Here is a 23,880-nt window from a genome sequence, read left to right on the forward strand (position 1 = left end):
ATACTCATATCGACATAAAAATAAATGGGAGCTCAGCTCCCTCATCCAGTCCATCAAACATGTATATCATTATACGTTTACAGGTCCAACATGGTAATAATATTACAGACCAAAGTCAAATAAATACTTCTAACACATGCGGAAATTCTAAGAGTAAATAAAATTATACAAATATTGATAAACAATCTGCGAAGGAGAAAAGCAGGTTAACCACAATAAAATCCTCCTGTAGCCTGAAAAAATATTGAACAGGAGTGAGCGTTCGACTCAGAGAGTAAAATATCAATTTTAACCATAATCTCTATAACTATCTGAAACTAATGCATCCTGTAGAGTGAAATGCAACATCAGCAATAAATTCATATCATAACAGCAAAAAGGTAATTTGGAGCACTCACACACCCAGTAATATCAATCATAATATATGGGAGCTAATCCCTCATACAGCTCTCTTAAATCCAACCTGGTGCCAGCGAAGAACTCAAGCCGGACTTTCGCTTAATAAACCAAATCGGGGTCCTAGCGAAGAATTCAAGCCATGACTACCCCCGAAGGATCGGGTCCCAGCGAAGATCTCAAGCCGTGATTGCCCGTCCTATCCATAGTACACACCACATCACACGCACGCCAACGCACACACACTGCTCCAAATTACCACAACAACATCCATGGCACTTTAACAGTTATGAATGCAACATAAAACGTGCCTAGAGTTTAACTACATAGATACATACATATAAGTGATACATGGGCATGCTTAAACATATAATAATATCGAAATTACAATTAAAATTAATATTTTACTCACAGACTTGACAGCGGTCACTGTGGCGGCTGGGCGGAGGAAGAAGGCTGTCCCGGCTCACCTGACAATTACATTACAATTATTTAACACAATTGACTCAATACAAATCATGAAAAGATCAAATACTTCTTAAGTCGTGCCAAAAATCCGGCAGAGTCTTCCCTATACCTAGGATCTACTCAACCTGCAAAAGGGCATCAAAGTTTATATTTTCGAAAAATCGAACCCGATTTTTAAAATCCAAAAAATCTCAAATAATTTCTTAAAATTTAAATAAAATTAAAATATCAATAATACTCATAAAATAATAAAATTTAAAATTTTGGGGTGTTACATTTGATACTCGATACAAGCTCATAAGGTAGCTTGCAATGCAACCTACAAGCTCAATGAGGGAGCTTGCATCCTGTTTCAAAGAAATGAATAGACTGAAATTTTTCCTCCCTTATTCAAATCCATGCATAAATAAGTCTACTAATTGAACCTTTTTTGGGAATACAGTAATTAAGGAATTACAACTATTGTTCCTATAATTCCTCCAATCACAAATCATGGGAATAATTTATTGCATAATTTGTAAATAAGATAATCATAAAGTAATTGTTTCTTTCTTAATTTTGCTTGCATATTTGGATGAGAGGAAGAAAATTACTTCTTACCCACTCCTGGAAGGTCTCCTGCAACTAAGATCGGCTGTTGGATTGCATTTTACCAATCTGGAGGTCTCCTGCAATTTAGGTGGGCGACCAGATTGTGTTCTATCCATCTTGCAGTCGCCCCCTTCAATCTGGTTGCTCTGTTTGGGGTTTACCCATCCTTTGGTCGACCAGTCCTCTCTTTTGGCCCAGCCTACTGTTTGTTTCTTTAAATTATTTTGCCACATTAATTGTAAGGTCTCCCCAAAACTTATCTATTGCTCGGCTTGTATCAGCTTGTCATAGTGGAACTTAATTTTTTAGAAAACTCATTGGTGAATAATGAAACGTGATCTTCCGGAAACATGCACTGCAATGAAGTATGTCTCTTGCGGAATCAAAGGATTCACTCCCAGAGATCACATATTGTGCAAGAGTAGTAAACACCAAGTCTTTCGGCATAATGCTTTACCCCGATTATTTCTTTCTGATGCATTCATAATTCACAAAAACATAGTGTCTAAGCACTTTAACCTGAATTCATGAAGTCTGCATTCTTCATCTTTTGTTATTTGTACTGCATTTTTCTAATGTTTCTTTTGTTAATGCTTCTTAGTACAGGTAGGCACGTTGATTTATGTTGGGGTTGTAAAGGGGATGAATCTGGAATTTTCTTGCACTGATGGCTGGTTACTTTACATGCATTATTTGTATTTCATATAAATGTGTTGTTTGTTCTATTTAACTATTACAAACCATTAATGAGTCTCTACTCTAAATTTTTTTTTTTGTGATTTATAGCCGGTGGGAAGCTGTAGAATTTGGTGTCCTCAATGATGGCTACACGTTTGAATACTCAACTGGTCTATCAAGAATGTGAGGCATCTGCTTCCAGCTTAACTTTTAAGAGGACAAAACACTGTCGTAGAACGGTTACTATACAACAAAATTATGAGGCTACCATCATCTCTCTTTTTGTTGTGGTGACGGACCTCATTTATTTTTAGGCTGTTGAGCTCACCTACATAACTGGTTCTCGAGGCTCTTGGCAATAAACTCTTCTTTGAGATAGCAGTTGGCTTAAATGGCCGCCTTTTGGTATGTTTCTATGTTCAATACTGTACTTTTTATATCAATCTCTCTTTGCTTGCCCCCACTCTCGCCTTATACTTTAGTCTAGTTATCATTTCTCTCTTTTGGCATGATGTGTCATTTTAGGACATGTTAAATATGGCATCAACCTAATGACATTCTATGTGCAGCCATTGTTGGTTCAAGTTTTCATTATTTCCTCAAAACTCATCAACTTTTATGTTAAAGAGTGGCCAATTTCAAAATGTTCTAGCATATTTTTCTATGTTGCTGCCATTTTTAATTTTGCCTTTTTTTTGAATTTGTTATTAATCTAGGTGAATGCCACCTCCTTGTCGACAGTCATCATTGTTGCAAACGCACTCATGAACTCACAGATTTTGAGTGGGGTGCAGCAGAAAATTATGGCAGATAAACTGCTTCAGAAAATACAAAGTACATTTTTAATTTAGCCCTCATCAACTTTTAATCTCTCTTTCATTCATTTTTAATGACCACCTTATGCTTTTAAATTCTTTTAATCCTTTTGTTAGCATGATTAGAGAATTGCCGACATTGTATGGATCTTCCATCTTCATTTCATGCAGAAGTTCAAATACACCAAGATTTAACAGCTACTGGTTCATTTCTCATTGTTGTAAAACCGTCTTGTAAGTCATCAGTTAGAGGGTATTTTGGATAATTCATTAGGCTTCCCTCCCTTTCCTTCTGGGACAGACAGTGACCAGTTTGTAATTTTGAGGGTAGAAGTAAATGAACTGTTGAGGACAAGAATGCCTTTTCGAAGCTATATCTGGCAAATTTACTTTAGCAACTCTTCATCAATGATACAGGTTATGAACCAAGAATTAAATTGGAGCTGTCCTTATGCTTCTGGTGGCAGGCATATAAACTAATTATGAGAATTATGCAACAGAATGTCATTAATGCTGGGGATGGAATTGTCATCGATTCAAGGAATTTTTACACTGTCTAGACTAGTCGTTAATTTGTTTTATTTAAGAACCCTAGCTAAATAATGCAAGCGTACAATTTATGGGTCCATTAATTTTCTGAGCAGAAGGTCAGTGGGTATGACACTGCTCTGTGGTCTGTATACATATGTGCTTGGTATATATGCATAAGCAGGCAGCACTTTTGATCATTTTCAACCTAATCTTTGGCAAATTAATTTTACAGCAATGCTAGAGGTAGATGATTCTCTCTTTTTGGTGCAGATATATATGTGATAAAAGTGAAATTACTTGGATGTTTTATGGAAGGAGACGTGTGGTATGAGCATTTAAGTAATGCCATAAAGGTATAAATACCAATATCAAACAATTTTTTTTTTTTTTATTACCAACCACGTATTCATCTGGAAATATAATAGGCTATAAATCAATGGGATTTTCAAGGGATATGTCAATGTTAAAAATATAGGTATTTCTTGAGAAAATTTGTTAGGATTTGCTGCATTATTCAAAATTCAGCAAAACAAGAATTAATCTATATAATTAGAAAATGAATACAAGAAGCATCAATTGCCGCTCAAAAGCAAAACCTTATCTTGCTTTTGCTTCCACAAGCAATGTTACAAAGGTATAACTTTTTTTAATTAAAGAAAAAAAGAAAGAAAGAAAAGACATTAGATATTAAATTATATATTTCATTTTATATTAAACATTCACTCTACCACTAAATTATTAAACCATTAAAAAAAATAAGATTCTAAACGCGTTAATGGAAGTACAAGTACAACCCATATGAAGAAGCATCCAAGTCCAGATGTTATTGTTTCTGCTCTACCCAGCTACAACAGCATTAAATGATTTTGGTTGTTTTAGGCTTTGAAATTAATCCTAGATGTGCAGTGCATGGGACCAGAACTAACACAATTCTGCAGTTAAGAATTTCCTTTCAGTTAATTCAGACAAAACTACAGATACAGACACACTTGTCCACAAGTCAATTTACAAAGAGAGAGGATCTCTTCTTCTCATTGCTTTTTATATGGTTTTCTACAAGTGTGCTTTTATTGACTTTAATTGGAACTGGACTCTTGTGCAGAACTTTTCACTTAGCAGAGAAAACTCATTCACAGTATTGTATCTAATGCTATTGTCCATAAGTTGGTAGTTTGCCACCTCTTACTATTTTCGTTATTTGAATGATAACAAAAACTACGTAGATTTCTAAAGTAAAGTAGGAAATATAAAATTACAATAGGAGCATAATGTTTCCAAAAAGCATAATTTACTTCCGAGTCAAAAACTCTCTCTCTCTCTCTCTCTCTCTCTCTCAGGTCTCAACTATTCCCATTTCACTGCTATAAATGTACTCCCCTGCCACAGCAACCTCCTCAGCTCCACACTCCACAACTTTTCCTCTCCCTCTCTCTCTGCTCATAGGTACAGATACTTTTCACACAAAAATCAATTAATGGAAAGAGGGAACAGTACTATTGAATATAAAAAAGGGTTGTGGACAGTGGAGGAGGACAGAATTTTAATGGATTACATAAAGGTTCATGGCAAAGGGAAGTGGAATCGTGTAGCGAAAGTGACAGGTTTACTAATTAATTGGCTAGTTTTCGTTTCAGTTAAAAACTTCTATATACAATCTTCTCTTCCTCCGAGTAATGTGTGTTTCTTCATGTGGTTTAGGGCTGAAGAGATGCGGCAAAAGCTGCAGATTAAGGTGGATGAATTATCTTAGTCCTAGCGTTAAGCGTGACAATTTCTCCGAGGAAGAAGATGACCTTATCATTCGACTCCATAAGCTACTTGGCAATAGGTTTCTTTTCTCTTCTTCTCTTGTATCTGCATGCAAACTCCTCACTATTAATTATTACATTTTAATCGCTTGGAAAACATGTTTATTTATTTATTATACCATTGCCGAAGTTGTTGAAGAAGCCGTCATCAAGAATTTTCTTCTTCAGAGAATGAAGATGAATCGTTTCTTATTATATAATTGTACTTGTGAATTATTTTATCAAAATACTTGTTTTTCTTATAGAATTGTATATTAGTAACTTCTTTTTTTTTATAGGAATTGAAAAAAAAAATTTATATAGCCGATTCTAACTAGATTGAAAGTAAAATTAATTGTTGCATTGAACCTGCCACTGCTGCTGGTTAGCTCAATTAACACTAATGATGGACTATCATTGAGTCCTGAATTATGGTTGACATTATTGGTGCTAGCGTGTGTGGCTAAAGATCCATAGACAGTGCATATATTCCTTTATTTTTTGTTGGAAAGATATATAGTTACAGTACCCCTTTGCCTCATGACAAAAATCCTTTTTCTTTTGTTACTGGAAGTACCAAGCTTTGTTACTTTGTTGTATATTATAAAGGTGGTCCTTAATTGCTGGTCGGGTCCCCGGAAGGACAGATAATCAAGTGAAGAATTATTGGAACACTCATTTGAGCAAAAGGCTTGGGGTCAAGAAGGGAAAATGCAAAGCCTGTGCTCCTTCTCCAGGCTCCTCCAGGGAATTAAGGAACTATTATTCCAATGCGTCGTCAAGTTCTAAGTATGCAACGAACCCTGCTTCTACTGCCGAGGTTACAGGCCTGAATGCCGTGGAAGGTGGGTCTAAGAGTGAGTTGGAGCTCGCTAGCAGGCAAGGAATGACAATGGGTGATTGGGATGACAACTCTTTTTTGTTCTTGAATAATGATGACCCAAACCTTTTTACCCCTAATTTGATGGAATTCCTAGATGAGTCTGTTGATTTTGTTTGGTATGACTTTTGATTCCCTTTTTCATTTTGTAATATCTCATAAACACCTTATTAATAAATAATTTTCTTTTTTCAAGATTTGCAATGCAAAGGCAATGGGAATGGTCACAGTTTTCACTTGGTAGAGATTTGCATTATTTGAACTTAAATCTTAATTAAAATTAAATTAACATAGAAAAAAATAATTATTAAAAATTTATCGTGAGGATATATTTACAATTTAAGAAATTTTATTTTTAAATGAATTTAGATATATTTTTATCAATAAAATTTTAAAAAAATTATTAGAATCTGTAGCATGCCAATGATGAGATGGTGAATATCAAGAGACAAAGAAAGGCGAAGGACGATATAATTCAGACTTGTGGCTGAAACTAGCACGTGGATTCACATGGAATTTTCCGACAAGACAAACTCATTCCATGGGAAATTAACTTCGTTGAAAAAGTCAGGAAATTTTTTTTTATGGTTTCGAGGACATGTGATACGTGAATCTGCAGAAAATCATGAACGATATTCATTCCTGTAATTTTTTTTTTTTTTAGAATTTTATGGCTCAGATCCAATTTAATATGAACTCAAAGACACTCGACCCTACACTTCCGAACAGAAAAATTACCTTCTCTAACCCGACGTGGGTCTCCCAAGTCCTTTAAACAGCTTTACTGAGTGTAAGTCTTCAACCTGCAGGGACCACTGTGAATGCGATATAATGTGTTTTTTATTAAAAGGGTGAAATAAAAAAAAATATATCAAAAAAGGATATATTTAAATTTAATTATTAAAAAAAATTAAATTATATTGAGATAAAAAAATAAAGATAAAATGCTAATTATTATAATATTTTAAGTATTTGAATGCGGTTATAAATAGTATTTAAGTTTTAAAAATTATAAAAAAAGCTAGACGTTAATTCAGCTCTTATTTTAATTTTTAATTATTTTATTTTATATTTTAAATAAAATATAAATATTATTTTAATAAATAATATTATAATATTTTTATTATAAAAAAATTATTTTTTAATTTAAAATCAAATTAAATAAAATTAAAATATAAAAATTTATTAAAATAAAATAATTAAAAAATTAAAAAAAAAAGTAGATACTACCCATAGGAGCGTTAAGTTTTGGTTTTAATTTTTAATTATTTTATTTTATATTTTAAATAAAATATAAATATTATTTTAATAAAAATATTATAATAATTAATATTATAAATTATAATATTTTTATTATAAAAAATTATTCTTAATTTAAAATTAAATTAAATTAAATTTTAATTAAATAAAAGAATTTAAAATATAAAATAAAAGCTGGACGCGTCCAGTTTAATTTTAATTTTTTAATTATTTTATTTTATATTTTAAATAAAATATAAATATTATTTAAATAAAAATATTATAATAATTAATATCATATATTATAATATTTTTATTATAAAAAAATATTTTTAAATTTAAAATTAAATTAAATTTTAATTAAATAATAAAAATATTATAATATTATTTATTAAAATAATATTTATATTTTATTTAAAATATAAAATAAAATAATTAAAATTAAAGATGTACGCTAAGTAGCTTACAACTTTTATTTTTTAGTTAATTAAAATTTAATTTAATTTAAAATAATTTTTTATAATAAAAATATTATAATTTATAATATTAATTATTATAATATTTTTATTGAAATAATATTTATATTTTATTTAAAATATAAAATAAAATAATTAAAAAATTAAAATTAAAATTGAATGCTTAGTGTTCAACTTTTTTTAATTTTTTTATTTTAATAAATTTTTATATTTTAATTTTTATTTATTTTTATTTAATTTAATTTTAAATTAAAAAATAATTTTTTTAATAAAAATATTATAATATATAATATTAATTATTATAATATTATTTATTAAAATTAAAACTGAACATTGATATAAATAGCGTTCACTTTTTTTTATTTTTTAATTATTTTATTTTAATAAAATTTATATTTTAATTTATATTCAATTTGATTTTAAATTAAAAAATATTTTTTTATAATAAAAATATTATAATATATAATATTATTTATTAAAATAATATTTATATTTTATTTAAAATATAAAATAAAATATTTAAAAATTAAAATAAAAGTTGGACGCTACTATAAGTAGGGTCCAACTTTTCTTTTAATTTTTAAAATTTAGATACTATTTATAATAGCATCTAAATCCAACGTTTCTCTCAATATAATTCATCTCTTTTTTGTAATTAAATTTAAACACATATTTTTTTATTATTATTTTTTTTTAATTTTACCCCTTTGGTAAAAAACCCCCTACATCACCTTTAGAGAACAAACTCATTGAAAGACAACTTGGAAAAGAGGTTTTGTTGTGGGTATGTTCAGACAGAAAAGGTTTTGGCTTCTGTCTTGTTAAGATTCTCTCGATCTTTTTTTTTTTTTTTCCGATCTCTCCATCATATTCATATGCATTATTGAGTTACATCTACATTCTACACCATATAGTAAAAAATATACACCCTTTTAATTATATAAGCATGCATAGAAATTTTATAATCTGTAAAATTTGAATTTCATTGTTCATTTTTAAAATAATTTCAATTAAAATATAGCCCTCGCGTTTAAAACTTTGGACTTTTTCTTGGAGTAGTTACAAATTAAAGGAAGTTGATCATAGATTATTAATAAGTTTAGAATTAATTGATTCTTCCTATATGAATGCTGGAGCCGTTAATAGGGACAGCACCGCTAATCCAATAATGCTATAGATTTGACATTGATGCTATACAATTAGGATGCACTGTAAAATGTTGGCACAATATGGCCACTTGATGGTAGTCATCTTATTCAAGAAGAAATAAAATGTCCAATAACAGAGGATTATTTATAATGCTGTGAAAATAACTATACAAGAGCAAATATAAAAGAAGAGCATTCTTGCTTTATTAATTAATATTATTATTGCAGACCCCCAAAGCAAACAAAAACACATGCATGTTTAGAGCAAAATAGCAACCAAAACGAAGTGGGAGAGAGACTTCAGCCTCTAATTATGGTAGCTGGTGTATAATTTGATGCTTGATCTCCCAAAGCTCAAAGGATCCATCAACAAAGTTATAGTAGCCACCCCTCAGTGCTAGTTTTCCCTTTGCCATTGCTGCCCTAACATATGGGTAGCTCTGAATGTTTACCAGTGATAGATTCACTGCTTCCTGCACATCAATTTTTTCCCATCCAAAATTTTACATGCCCACGCCTTACTTTCATTTCAATGCATTTGATTTGAGGAAGAGAAAGAAAAGGGATATGGAGGCTTACCTTTTCACAAATTTGGCATTGCTCTTCAGGTGAGAGATGTGGATGCTCTGCCAGGACCTTGGCCTTGGCAGGTAAACCAATTTTGACCCAGTCATCTATGAAGTCACTGGCCAGCATATAAATAATGAATTTAGAAATTAGATTTATTAATTATCTTTTATTAGTAAATTTTCTGTAGCTAATTAGATTATATATATATATATGCATAAAGGCCTTAATTACTTGGAAGTAGAACCATCCTTTGGAAGGTTCATAAGTGCCTCTATCCCACCACAACGGCTATGTCCAATGATCAGGATGTTTTCTACCTATAAAATTCACTTAAATCAGAAGAGAAAAGAATTGGAAAGTATAATAAATTATTGGGTTAATCACCAAATTCTGTTGATTAATGAAAAAATTATGATTTGAAGGCGGATATATAAGCTTACTTTCAAATGTTTCACAGCATATTCAATGGCTGCTCCAACGCCTGAGTACCTCAACTGTGAGAAAACAAACCAAAAGTTTAAGTTACATAAAACGTGAAAAATTAAAACAACATCTATGGGTTAAGGATTGGATGAAAAAAAACACACAAAAAAAAAATCATAAAGACCTGGTTAAATGCAGGAACCAGATTAGCAATGTTGCGGAACATGAAGGCTTCACCAGGTTGGAAGTCCAGGACATGCGAAGGGCTAACTCGAGAGTCCGAGCAAGCAAAAACCAGGAACTGCATACACCAGAGATTTCCTAGCATCAATTAATTAATAAATACATCTTAATCATAATTAAAATTTTTTCATATTTTATTCAACAATTTTATCCCTTACCTTGGGCTGCTGACCTTCTATAACTGCAGGACTGCAACAATAAAGAACAAAGAAATTTTTCACAAATTAAACTAAATCTTCAGAAGGTCGTGTAATTAATAAAGAGATCCTCTTCTCAAGGTTGCTTTAATAAATTTCATGTGGAGCTCATCATAATCAATGAATATCATGTACATTAAAATTAAGTAAGCCGTGCAAAATTATTTGGAAATGAGATCTAGGTAAACAACTGTACATAGTAATTAATCAGCTTATTGAATAGTGACATATTGTATCATACTCATATTTATGTTTCATGAAGTAACAGAAGCCATTTTTAATCCTTTCAACTGGATCGAGAGGGTGCTCTGGGGGCCCTTGCAACACAGAAATTAGCTTCGCAATTTTTGCCTCAACCTCACTGTCTTGTTCATCCTCCTCACTGCAAAATCAAGATAGTTAATTACATTCCATTCAAATTGAGAAACTCTTAATCATGCAATGATATGATTTCTTTTTATAAACAGCTTTATTACCGATTGAGAAGCTTCTTCAGTCCATCAATTATCACCTGCTCTGCTGAATGTCTGGACATATTTGTTCCTTCTTTCCTGCACGGTAAACGCATATATGCATGGATTTTTATCATTAAAAAATTCTCTTACATTATTTTAATTTATACATATTTTTCAAGTAATATTAGCATTTATAAAGTAAGAATAAATACAAATTATTATATATACTAAAATGAAACACAAAATCACTGTTGACATGAATAGTGATTAAAAAAAAAAAAGATTTTCAGTGACTACTCCGTTGCTAATAACGTTAATTAGAGACAAAATCTGTCACTAATATCTTAGGGACAAAATTTTCAGCTACAGATTAAATTCTATTGATGAAAGCGACTACTAACTTATATTATTAGCAACGAATTGACAAAGATTTAGCGACAAACTGATCAATCTGTCGCTAAATTTTTTTTTTTTTTTTACTGTAATGCAATTGATGTGCTCATTTCTAAATACTAAAAGAAGCATAAGGTTAAAAGAAAATATAAATAGTGAAAACAGATATTTGAGCTCCACAACCTCAAAGAAATGAGAAACAGAGCTTAATTATCTAACTTATCTGGATTGGGAAAATTAGTGCAAATCTACCACAAATTAAAATTCCTTTTATAAGCTTTGTATTGCATTGATGATAAACATTCCCTTTGGAAGCATTTTTCACGAGAAAAATAGCTAAAATGAAGTCGATGTCATGTCAACTAGTAAAACAAACATGAAGATGTTCTTATTTACCAACTTCAACGTATCAACAGTCTACACATTGAAAATGTTCACTCAAACGTTTAATTAAATATATATTTGCATTCATTAACTAGTTACTTGGCTTGATGGACCACGTCCCGCTTGTACCTGTTTATTCACCTTTCAATTATGCATTATTAACAGTTCACTATTCAATTGCTACATTTCAAAATACAATTATATATTTTGAAAAATAGGTCACATTCTGAGAATTATCTGCAATATTCAACCCCATTTCAATCTCATCGGTTGCTTTTTTTCTATATATATTTGTCAATTTCTTCACTTTTGATCGATTCACGTGAAAGCATGATTATGCTTTCAATTTTGCGTTCTTTTTTTTTTTTTTTACATGAAAACTATGTTTTTATGGTTAGAACTATATATAATTTTAAATTAAAATCAGCTATTTTAAGTTTTTAAAATTAAATTATATTTTTCTAAATTAAAACTAAATTATAGCTTTTTTTTTAGACAAATACTTTAAAAAAATTTTAGATATATATAATATTTCTTGATAATATATTTTTCATTATTTTATAATAAAATTTGAATAATATTTATTATTTATTAAACAAGTCAAGCATTAGTATGTAAATTCATACTTAGCTTATTATTTATTAAACGAGTCTAAAAATCATACTTGAAGTTAACTCATTAAATGAATTGTGTTTTTATTAATCTAATTTTAAGTAAAATATAAACAAGTCAACTCATTTATGCCTTTAGAAAAAAGAAGTTAGTAATATTAGAGTGTAATGTATATAATCTAATTATAATTAATATTTTATAATATTTGATATCTTATTATTATATAATAATTAAAATTTTTAAATATGGATAAATCATAATAAAAGAATTTTAATTTAAGTAATTTGATACATTTGTGACTAAACATTCTTAAAAGAATTTAGAAAAACAAGAGACGATATAAAACTATATAAAATTTATTATTATAAATATATTATATATATTACAAAATTAATTATATATAAATATACATAATTAATTATAATAAAAATTATATCATATATTTAAGAATTAAAAAAATATATATAATCGATCGTAATTTTAACTTTTAATTTAATTATTAATAAAAATTAAAATTAAAAAAAAAAGTTTGATCCGATATGATTTAAATGTTCTAATATGGATATTTTTTTATTAAATTTTTTAATTTTGCAAGCGGATCCATGGCAAGAATTGGGACTCATGAAACATATGTAATGAGACACAGCTTATTTCCCGCGTAGTACAATGATATATTGATCCAAGCCGCCCATGTGTTGCGTGTTCTGCTGAAATTTGAAAATCATCTCTCGAAACACGTAATCCAACAAAACACAGCCGATCTTTCTGGGAGCAGATTATTAGTTTATTGCTCAATTATTTATTTATTTATTTATTAGAATTATTGATTGAGAGCGTCAGTTTGCTCATAACACATCTTTAAGTTCGATAAAATTATTACTTTTTTTTCTTTTTAATTTCATTTTATTTTAATTTTTCATCCACTTAAGTTTGACTTATATAATTATTATTTTTTATTTTTTTATATTTATTTATTTTATTTAATTATTAAATTTATACCAATTATTTTTTTATTAAAATAATTTTGAATGATTATTTTAAACCATACACAAAATTATTGTTCATAAAAAAATGATTTTAAAAATAATTTTTTTCTTTTTTTTCTCATTTCTTTTATCACTAAAAACGTAATAATAATCTCCCTACTAATTATCGTAAAATATAAATAAAAAATAAGATAGAAAAATTTAGAAATTCGCAGCAATATGCGGGCAACTTCGATTGTATAGTACTAAATTTTAATGAACGTACCACCATTTTAAGATGGGCTTTTGTATTGAATGTGGCCTCGTCCATTCAATTATGAGTCCAACCAACAAGCAAAACCAAGATAATGAAGAAACCTTTTATATTTAGTAGCATCCGGGCTAATAAACAAAAACCCAACCCACACGAAGTAGCCCATGAAACGGTCGCGAAAATTGTACTAGAGCCCGAAAGAAAATGAAATGGAAAGGCGACGGTGCCATGACCTAGAAAGGAAAGAAAGCTCCAGAGAATTGAGAGGGCAGAGATATTGAGGCAGCTGTTTTGTTTTTTTGGTGCAACAAATTTTGATGACGACTTTAAATTTTCATTTAAATGTAAAAAAAATAAATAATAATAAATTTGCAATTTTTAGGATCAAAAATTGATTTTAAATCGAATTAAACTTATCAATTCTAGTTAAACTTATCAATTTTTAGGTCAATGCGTACGGGGGGGGTTGAGTTGCTTCCAAGTTAAAAAACTTAAAAGGCCAAGCGGCTCCTTTTCGGCGTCTTTTAGCCTTCCTATACATCGTAGCAACTCACTTGGACACTCCTCGAGACGAGCAAAAACTACTACTGAGTTACTACACCCGCTACAACCACACCCACCGTCTTCAATCTTCGTAGTTACGGGTAATCAAAGCGACCTTTCTTATCTGCACTATCTAATATTCACTTTTCATCGCTCAGAATTTTCGGTTTCGTGTTTCAGTCAGCCGTGGTGAGTCTATGGCTACTCAATCTGCGCCTCCTCCTTCCAATCCTTCCGATGGGAAACACCAAACTCCAGGTGCGATTTCTTTTTTTTTTTTTTTTTTTTGCGTTTTTTCCTGGGTTTTTTTAAGGTTTGTTTTTATCCTGTTTATATATATTTTGGTGTGTAAATAACTTGCTAATTGGTCATTATCAATGTAAGACGCATCCATAATTCTATGTTAATCTAGTTTGGAAGGTGAAATATCAAGAAATATTTCTCTCAATTTCAATTTATTTCCTTATACAAGGCAATTCAATTGATGCTTTATGAACTTATTCTATGTTATTATATTATTTATATTTTTAAAATAAAAAAAAGAAGAGAAGAATAATCCTGTTGAAATGCGGAACCTTATCAACAAGTGAAAGGCTGGAAGTATTCTAATTATAATTACATCTGCTGTTGACTTACAAATACATTAACACCTTTAGAAAAGCCATTGTCAATTGTAGAAGGAGAAAATTTTTGGTTTACTAATGTTGTGTTTTGAATGGGATTTCGAAATTCAAGGATTTGAATTTTAATTTTATATTGATGGATAGAGATCCAGACTTGTAAAGGTGGAGGAAGGGAACATTCCTTGTCCAAATATTGTCTGTCGCCTTATTTTAGCATATATTCCAATTTCGTTCTTAAAGTTTGCGTTCACATTCGTGAATCCAATGTTCATCCATGAGTCGACCCAAGTAAAGAAAATCCATTGTGTCAATCTCATTTAGATACACATCCCTTCATTTCATAGCACACCAATCCAAACTCAACCCAATTTAATGCAATTGCCATGCCATTTTGGTGAATCTCACATCAAAGAGAACTTCAAAGATTTGGTCAATTTTATTTGTTTAGGATCTAGGGATTATTTTTATGGAATATGTCATATTACCTTGGCTAAAATAGCATCTAATAATGCCTTTTGGGACTTTTAGCTTCGGAGCTGGCACAACCAACAAATGAGATTCAGCAACAGGCCAGGGAAGAGGCTCCTAAACAAAGTTCGCCATCTGTCTTTGTGAACTCGGAACCAATGCGAGAGGAGCAAGTACAGAATGCTGTAAAGTTTCTCTCACACCCAAAAGTTAGGGGTTCTCCTGTCATGTATAGACGATCCTTCCTTGAGAGGAAGGGCCTCACGAAGGAGGAGATTGATGAAGCTTTTCGTCATGTTCCAGTAAGCAAGTTCTTTTGTTTAGTCTCTCTCTCCTTTTAATGCCATTTCCTTTTTATGAAGAATTCACGAATTCCCAATGTGTTCATGTTTGTTCCATTTTATCTCTAATGTTCTAACATTTTCTGTAAATCGAAGGATCCACCTCCAAGCACACAATCAACTGGTACAAATCAAGGTAATAAATTTTGTGGTATCAAAGCGGGATTCATGTCTTTCATGCTAGATAAGTTCTTGTTGTCTTTTCATGACTGATATTATTTGTATTTCTTCCATAATACGAATAGAAGCGCAAGTGACATCAACATCAAATGTTCAGCCACCAGCTCAAACGCAAGCTCTTCAACCTGCAGCATCTGTTCCTACTGGTGCCATTTCCTCTGTGGGAACTTTAACGCAATCCCGATTTCGCTGGTATCATGTTGTTTTTGCTGTAGGATTACTGGCAGCTTCAGGTGCTGGAACAGCTGTATTAATTAAGGTATCAACAATTTTCCCTGTTCTACCACTCCATCTAATTAGTGAAATAAGTGAAAATGCCTAAGATTCACATGCTATTTCCAAGGTTGCTGGATCATATCTGTCTGTTTCATTTGCCCAATTATGCATTCAATGTATGCGCCAGGTTCTTATGACTTTATATTTGAAGCTTGATATAAAGAATAACATATTTCTTGTTCAGAATGCTATTATCCCTAGACTGAAGTCTTGGATACGTAAAGTTGTATTGGAAGAAGATGATGACCGTGTGAAGAAAGCTAATGCAAAACCAAGTTTGGCAGAAGAGGCAGCAGCGGCTGCAAAAGCAGCTGCGGCAGCAGCTGCTGATGTTGCAAAAGCAAGCCAAGAAATGTTGAACTCAAAAAGTGAAGGTGGGATGTGGACTTTTGCTTATTATGTCACTACTCACTGTTGATATTTCTTTTGCTCCATTAATTATGGTGATTTGGATTACCCTTTAATAAGTTATTGTCTTCATAATTGCGGAACTTTGATTTCTTTCTCAGAGAGAAAATACTTCAACGAATTTATGAATTTGTTGGATATGCAAGTTCAGGAAATGAGATCAATGAGCACCGCAATACGTAAATTGGAAGGTAAGGAAATGTTGTTTTCCTATCAAACAAGCAGATTTGCGAACATGGCTGCATAGACATGGTTGTTGAGTTGCTGTCTGTTGCCTATATCTGAGCATGCTTAGTTAAAAGGAAAACTTAATTTATCCCTCGTGCTTTGGGAGGCACAATGCTCATAATTGTCCCTTGGCCCAATCCATCCAGCTCCTGAAGTGGGCCAGGCTCTTGATAACTCTTCCTTTGAGGCCTGGCCCCATAAAAATTTACATATATTTGATATATTTTCAAAACATTTTTATTCAGTTAGGTCAGGTTTGGACAATCAAGTAGGCTTGACCTTCTAGGCTGGGCCTATCCAAATATGAAAACCTCCAGTACAAGAATATCAGTTTTATCAATGTTTAAGGATGCACACTTGCAAAATTTGTATTCTGCTAAATCTTGGCCACATAGTACATAAACTTTCTTGTTTGGCAAATTATAATTAATCCATAAGAACTTCATAATTCAACCTTTGATCCTCATTTTTGGAGCCTTCATGCTAACACAACGTTATTTGTTGGAACTGCTAAGTAAAGACATGAATCGTATCTGAAGCACAGCATCTTGCAACTCTTAGCTGTTACCTATTACCAACTACCAAGGATCAGGCTTGGCCCCTTATATTGAGACTATTTATGTCTGTTACTGTTATGAAACCTATCACTTAGTTATGGACCTGTGGCTGCTCTCAAGACTCAAACATATGCCTTTGTGGTTGCAAGGCAATATTAGTATTGATGTGTTATCGATTATAGTCCTAAACCAAATCAAAATATAAAGATATTTAGCGAATTTATATATCAGCCTTCATGTAAGTAAGAAAAACAACAGTTGGAAATAAAATAGAAAGAAATGTTGCTACCTCAGTCACAGCTTCGGAAGAGGTCCTTTGTATGTGTGGGGAAAATGTGTGTGTGCATGTTGGTATTGAAGTTCCTTAGCAAACAGTGAAATGAAACTGTCCACTGTCAAAAGTTTATTTTCCTCATTGTTATCAATTTAGGGAAAGTTATTCAACCTCTTTAATGTTCTTCATTCCTAAGGGTTCTGCATTAACCAAATTAGTGCTTTCTTTTAATTTCTAGATTTTTATGTTGAAATTTCATGGAGTTTCAGGAAAAGATCTCATAAAAGAAGCTAGGATTTTGTTCATATATTGTTGAACAGTTTCTTTTCCTGTCTGTTAGGACAAACTAATAACCTTGGGGGAACCTCTCATGTTGATCAAGAAGATTATACTCTATCAGTGGCAAATTATCCTAAGGTGAGTAGAACATAGGTGTGAACTGATGAAGCTTCATGATCTGGAAAATGAATTTGGACTCTAAATTCTCTTTTGAGTTTTAAGTCGGTCAGGTGCAGGTTCTTGCTGATTTTTTTTTTTTTTTTTCCAGCAAACCTATGTGAATGGCAACGCTAAGTCTGATTCGCGCACAGGTTGTTTTCCAGTAATTCCAGTTTTTGTTCTTGTTTCTTTTTTATTGTTTGGTTTTCCACATCTTGAAATTACAATTTTATGGACAGTGAGATCTTCATCGCCACCTACTTCTGCTGAACCCTCTGTTGCACCACACCCAAAGTCATATATGGAGGTAAGGAGAATATATATATATATATATATATATATATATATAAAGTTTAAATTTGGACCATAAATGCTTAGGTTGGTGTACCTAAGCATCTAGAGACATTTCTTTTGTTGTAACTTAGACTGACAATCCTCCTGTGTTTTGTGGTACTACTGATGAAAAAAGGTTGCAATTTGGGCTTAGAAGTTTTGCTTTATTAGCTTGTATGACAGCAATAGCCATTTCAGCAATACCAGATTTAAGAATATCATTGAATAAAGTCATTCTTGTTATTTTGTTTTTAATTGCCTGAGCTTGATGACACTTGTTCTGATAGAAATTGAGTTCATAATTTGACAAATTATTACTACATGCATTTGTTTGATGTAAATTTCTTCATTTATGATTAATGGTGAAGCTGGATAGATAGCAATCATAAACTAATTTACGCTTGCTATTGTTGAATACAGTTTGATAGAGCTTTGCTTATTCATTTTTTTAATGATGTTGCAGATCATGGCAATGGTTCAAAGAGGAGAGAGACCTGCTAACATCAGAGTAAAGCAGACGTAGTTTCTACACTAAGATTGGGTTGTTTAAAGGTCAAATGTTAACTAATTTTCCTGGAATTTATGTACAGGATATCAATGATCAACCACCCAACCCTAACCAGAAAATTTCAAATACTCGCTTAGCACCAAGGAATAAGGTGTGCTTTTTGAAAGTTTTGCCTTACTTCTCTCTCTTTGTTTTTACTCCCCCTCTCTCAATTTTAGTTATTTAGTGTCGGTAGTTATAGACTAATGGGTCCTTGTTGGACGTCATTGGCACTATAAGGAATATAATTTTTGGGATTGTAAACCTATTTGGTCTTTGAAAAGTTCTTGTCCATTTTCTTGGCGAGAATCATTTTTTAATTCACACTTCCATTTTAATATTCCAGCATCTCTATTGGTGGTGCATGATATGAAATTTATTTAAAAAAAAAAAACTCATTTGACTTTGAGGCCATGCAAGTGCTGTTGATTACTCCGTTATCTATTCTTTCATTTGATTTGGAAGTACCTACCATTTGATGCAAGTTTGATGTTGAATAGCTAAGAAAACAGAATCCCTGTTGATACTTTTTTGCTTTAATGAAATGTTTCTTCACCTGAAATCTAATTATTGCTTTTTCCCTCTCATGTAGCCTTGGGAGGCTGGTCATTCCCTAAACAATTCAAGCCAAGTACTCCAGCCTCAAGTAAATGGAGAACCTTTAAATTCCAAGGTACAAGACAATGGGGTGACCTATCATTTTGATGGCGAGAGTGCCACGCCTTGGTGGCAGCGGAAAAATGCCAGGATCACAGAGATTGAAAATGAAGATGAACTCAAGGCTGGACCTTATGGTGCACGAACTAATGAACAACCAATTCAGCGTACTTGGGTTCCTCCCCAACCTCCCCCTGTTGCAATGCCTGAAGCAGCAGAAGCCATTCGACGGCCAAAATCATCAGTTCAGAAAGAACTGTTGGCAGAGGATCAGTCTGTGTCTCTTTCAACAGTTGTAACAGATGAGTTGCAAAGGACAACAAAAATATCTGAATCAGGGAGTTCAGTGGAGCTCAATGGTGTTGGATCAGAGCTGAACTCAAGTGAGATGGAGTGAGAACACAGCTATGAAGGTGGAATTCAGTTTGGATGATCAGCTTGGCCTAAGTTACAGGTAGGTACTTAAAAGTGAAAACAACTGCCTAAGAACATTATATATCAGCCTGAAACAGTCAGTTTGGTGTCACAACTTGTGTGTTCCCAATCTGATTGCTAAACGCTGTGTGGTGTTTATTTCACGAGGAATAAAGTTGTGAATTCGGAAAGCTCATTGCAAATTCTGTATATAAAATTAGCATTTTGTGGCCTATAGTGTGTTTTTCCTGGTTATTTCATGCACTGAAAGAGAATATCTAGCTTTTGCTGCTTTGTTTAAAGTTGAAGCCTGGTACTATACCGATTTGGAAGAATGCTTTCTCTTATACCATATGCAGTCCATTTGTTCTGAGGATGCTTCATCCATGTTTAGCTAGGAAAATTGGCTGAAAACTTTTATGAGACACCACCCTTCGTGAGATGTCAATAAGATACATTCCAATTTCTGTATAGATGGATTCTAACAAAATAAGATTTATTGATTTGGTTTAATAATTTGATTTTTAACCTAAGAATTAGTACTCATCTGTCTGAAGTTTTTTAACCTAACAAATAGTACTCATCTGTTTGAAGTTTTCTGGGTTTTAGGAAGGCATTCTTCATATAAATCCACATGCTTTAATTTCTATGATTTCAGGTGGCAATAAATGTCTACGGGCTTGCTAGAGCACTGATTTCTAAAAAATTATGCTTGTGAATCATAAGTTTTTTTTATTAGTATTTTATTTTCTAGTTCCTGTAGTGCCTCTTTTCATTCCCAGATGTGATTCGTCAGGCAAATCTTAAAAATTAGCTCTGATACATGCACGTAGGTATGGGTGGCTTAACTTGTTTTCTTGTGCTGGCAAATAAGCACCTACCATTACCAATCAGAGCATAAATCAGCTTTCATTTTAATGAATGATATATTTTTTTCAAGGATAAGATGATAAGATAAAAGATTTAGATGATGGCAGTGGCTTAAGTGATAGTGGCCAACCAAGCACTTTTGGTGAATCAAAGCTTCACAAGTGTAGCCTTACATTTTCTCAGTAGTGGAAATTCATCGAAGCCTTTTTGCTTTATTATTTTATAATATTTGTGTTAAATTGTTAAAATTTTTTCCAATTGAAGATCAGAGTTCCCCTCAGCATGGAAATTTTTCTATTTTTTCATGCTTGAATAAGCTATTTCCAATTTTTCCACATCTAAACTTAATAGATGGAAATAATAGTTCCCCATTCTGTGCATATATTTTCAATAATGCTGATGAGAGAGTTTCAACTTATAATAGATATTCAAAGCAGCTCAAAATTGAACGAGAGAAGTGTTGCCTGTTGGTTTTATTATATTCCAACGGAGCTAGCCACCTTTCACTGTTTAGTTCCCCAGAGCGGCCTATGGAACAGCACGTGGTGTTTAGATGTTCAATTTCGATCAGCCATCAACAAGATTGAAGATCCCTCTGGTCAGGCGTCTAGTCCTGGCAGCTTTTTTTTTTTTTTTTTCCCAACTTTGACTCAAAAATATTAATGTTTTTCTTCGTAGGAAATTTTGTTTGTGCATATCTGTGACTTTGCCTTCATTATACTAATATTTCCCCTCTTTTAGTCGACCATGACTTCTTTGTCCAAGATTGATCCATGAAGTAGAACTCAGTAGTTTTTAATTTCAGAAAATAAATGTGTCACGCTAATCATTGGATTAGGATGAAATATTTTATTATTGGATTACAAATGGGTATGCACAGTGGACTCAACAATTTATTAAAGCAGCCATGTTGAATAGATATTAGTTTTAAATTTTAATCAAGAACAGCATCTCTTTGCAACAACGGTGCAAGAACGCCAAATCTAATTGATATATCGCTGCTGGCTGTAGTCCAAGATAATATACTGACTAGTATAGTCTCTTGTTGACTCTCGTATAGTTTTCCTTCCCCATAAGTCTAATAAACAATATTTGAGCTGCTCTTTTTTGACTCGTCTCATTTTAACAGTTCACGCCGCCTGATAAATCAATAATGAAAACTTCATAATTGGAAAATTGTTGGGCTGCCTCAAAGTAAATAAGATTATTGAGAGCAGTCATTTATTGACTGAGAATTATGAATACATGACGAGCTGTAGCAGTACAACTGGTAGTGTTTATTTGAAGAGAAATAAAAGTCGCATCAAAAGTACATGTGCTTCATGCTTTTCAATGCACAAGAGGCCAAACTCAAGGAGAGCAGGCATCTCCTCCCTTCTCCATTATCCAAGATGCCCCAAAATAATTCAATATATTTTTAAATATATTAATTAAAATTAATTTATTATAATATATAAAAATTAAATTATAATATCATAAAAAAATATAAAATTAATTACTATACGTATTCTATCTAAATGTTGATTGATAGATTAAGACCCAAAAATGTTTAACATGTCAAAATTTGTGGTGCCACGTGATTTGCTGTCTTGGTGCACGTGAAACAACACTTGATGTGTTCATTTTTTTGTGTTAAGGCTCAGTTTCATCATATTAATTATTTTAATAATCATTAATTATTTTATTAATTATTAAATATTAATAATTAATTATTTATATAATAATTTAAAATAAAAATATTTGATAAAAATAATTAATAAATTAATTATTAAATATAAAAATAATTATATATTAAATTTAATTAAAATATTTTCTTAATTTCTTAAAAATTAAAAGAAATAATTTTTTATAAATAAATTTTTTTATTTTTAAATATTATTATAAATATTATATTATTAAATAATATAAATAAAAAAATAATATTTTTTAATTATAATTAAAATACTAAACACTACCTTAAAAATTTTTACTTAAATATATAATCATTTTTGTCACGACCCAACCTATGGGCCGGACCGGCACTAGGACCTGGGCCAGCCTAAAGCCCCCGAGGCCCGTAGTAAGCCTTAACTATTCATTAACCCAACTCTAAGGCCCATTTGGGCCCAATTTCAAGAAACAAACGGACAGAGTCCGGCCATAATTAAAATGGACTTTCCAACGGGGAGTTTTTGACTCACCCGACCTGTAAACACAATAAATACTCAATTGGGGAGCTCAGCTCACCCTCCACATACTCATCAACATAAAATAAATGGGAGCTCAGCTCCCTCATCCAATCCATCAACATGCATAACATATTTAAGTTTACAGGTCCAACATGATAAAAATATTACAGACCAAATTCAAATAAATACTGCTAACACATGCGGAAATTCTATGAGTAATTAAAATTACACAATTATTGATAAACAACCTGCGAGGTAGAAAAGCAGGTTAACCCATAACAAAATATCCTCCTGTGGCCTGTAAAAATTTTTGAACAGGAGTGAGCGTTCGACTCAGAGAGTAAAATATCAATTTTAACCATAATCTCTATAACTATATGAAACTAATGCAACCTGTAGAGTGAAATGCAACATCAACATCATATTCACATCATAGCATCAAAAAGGTAATTTGGAGCACTCACGCACCCTGTAGCATCAATCATAATATATTGGGAGCTGATCCCCTATACAGCTCTCTTAAATCCAACCTCAGTGCCAAGAACTCAAGCCTGACTTTCGCAATAAACCAAATCGAGGGTCCCAAATAAGAACTCAAGCCGTGACTACCCCTCGAAGGAACGGGTCCCAGCGAAGAACTCAAGCCGTGACTACCCCGTCCTATCCATAGTCCACACCACATCACACGCACGCCAACGCACGCACACTGCTCCAAATTACCACAACAACACTCATGGCACATTAACAGTTATGAATGCAACATAATTCATGCCTAGAGTTTAACTACATAAATATATGCATATAAGTGATGCATGGGCATGCTGAACATATAATAATATCGAAATTACAATTAAAATTAATATTTTACTCACAGACTTGACGACAAATTCTTGTGGCGGTGGCGGAGGAAGAAGGTCATCGGCTCACCTGACAATTACATTACATCTATTTAATAAATTTGACTCAATACAAACAAAGAAAAATATCAAGTACGTCATAAGTCGTGCCGAAAATCCGGCAGAGTCTCCCC

The 23,880-nt window shown here is 31.9% G+C and overlaps 3 protein-coding genes and 1 long non-coding RNA gene across 4 annotated transcripts; 3 read left to right on the forward strand and 1 right to left on the reverse strand.

The window, feature by feature from the left end:
• Window positions 1-1,147: 1,147 nt before the first annotated feature.
• Window positions 1,148-3,676, forward strand: LOC131171953 (uncharacterized). Its single transcript, XR_009142627.1, has 3 exons — window positions 1,148-2,538; window positions 2,850-2,967; window positions 3,066-3,676. It is a non-coding gene; the product is annotated as an uncharacterized LOC131171953 (long non-coding RNA).
• A 1,121-nt stretch (window positions 3,677-4,797) lies between these two features.
• LOC110657092 (transcription factor WER) lies at window positions 4,798-6,341 on the forward strand. Its single transcript, XM_021814154.2, has 3 exons — window positions 4,798-5,080; window positions 5,178-5,307; window positions 5,876-6,341. Exons 1-3 carry the CDS (start codon window positions 4,954-4,956, stop codon window positions 6,276-6,278), a joined length of 660 nt encoding a protein of 219 aa, XP_021669846.2. The 5' UTR covers window positions 4,798-4,953; the 3' UTR covers window positions 6,279-6,341.
• Window positions 6,342-9,078: 2,737 nt separating this feature from the next.
• On the reverse strand, window positions 9,079-11,584 carry LOC110657093 (carbonic anhydrase 2). Its single transcript, XM_021814155.2, has 9 exons — window positions 11,474-11,584; window positions 10,919-10,993; window positions 10,684-10,824; window positions 10,404-10,434; window positions 10,187-10,303; window positions 10,020-10,073; window positions 9,811-9,896; window positions 9,589-9,694; window positions 9,079-9,482 (listed from the first exon to the last, which is right to left on the reverse strand). The coding sequence occupies exons 2-9, from the start codon at window positions 10,975-10,977 to the stop codon at window positions 9,321-9,323; spliced, it is 756 nt and encodes a 251-aa protein (XP_021669847.2). The 5' UTR covers window positions 10,978-10,993; window positions 11,474-11,584; the 3' UTR covers window positions 9,079-9,320.
• A 2,374-nt stretch (window positions 11,585-13,958) lies between these two features.
• On the forward strand, window positions 13,959-20,045 carry LOC110657094 (peroxisomal membrane protein PEX14). The gene is made up of 13 exons (XM_058132511.1): window positions 13,959-14,169; window positions 14,249-14,326; window positions 15,220-15,461; window positions 15,597-15,636; window positions 15,746-15,939; window positions 16,141-16,330; window positions 16,466-16,555; window positions 17,764-17,840; window positions 17,971-18,013; window positions 18,101-18,168; window positions 18,658-18,702; window positions 18,785-18,853; window positions 19,334-20,045. Exons 2-13 carry the CDS (start codon window positions 14,266-14,268, stop codon window positions 19,793-19,795), a joined length of 1,581 nt encoding a protein of 526 aa, XP_057988494.1. The 5' UTR covers window positions 13,959-14,169; window positions 14,249-14,265; the 3' UTR covers window positions 19,796-20,045.
• Window positions 20,046-23,880: the final 3,835 nt, after the last annotated feature.

Source organism: Hevea brasiliensis, chromosome 13 (assembly GCF_030052815.1).
Source record: "Hevea brasiliensis isolate MT/VB/25A 57/8 chromosome 13, ASM3005281v1, whole genome shotgun sequence".
NCBI classification, from domain to species: Eukaryota; Viridiplantae; Streptophyta; class Magnoliopsida; order Malpighiales; family Euphorbiaceae; genus Hevea; species Hevea brasiliensis.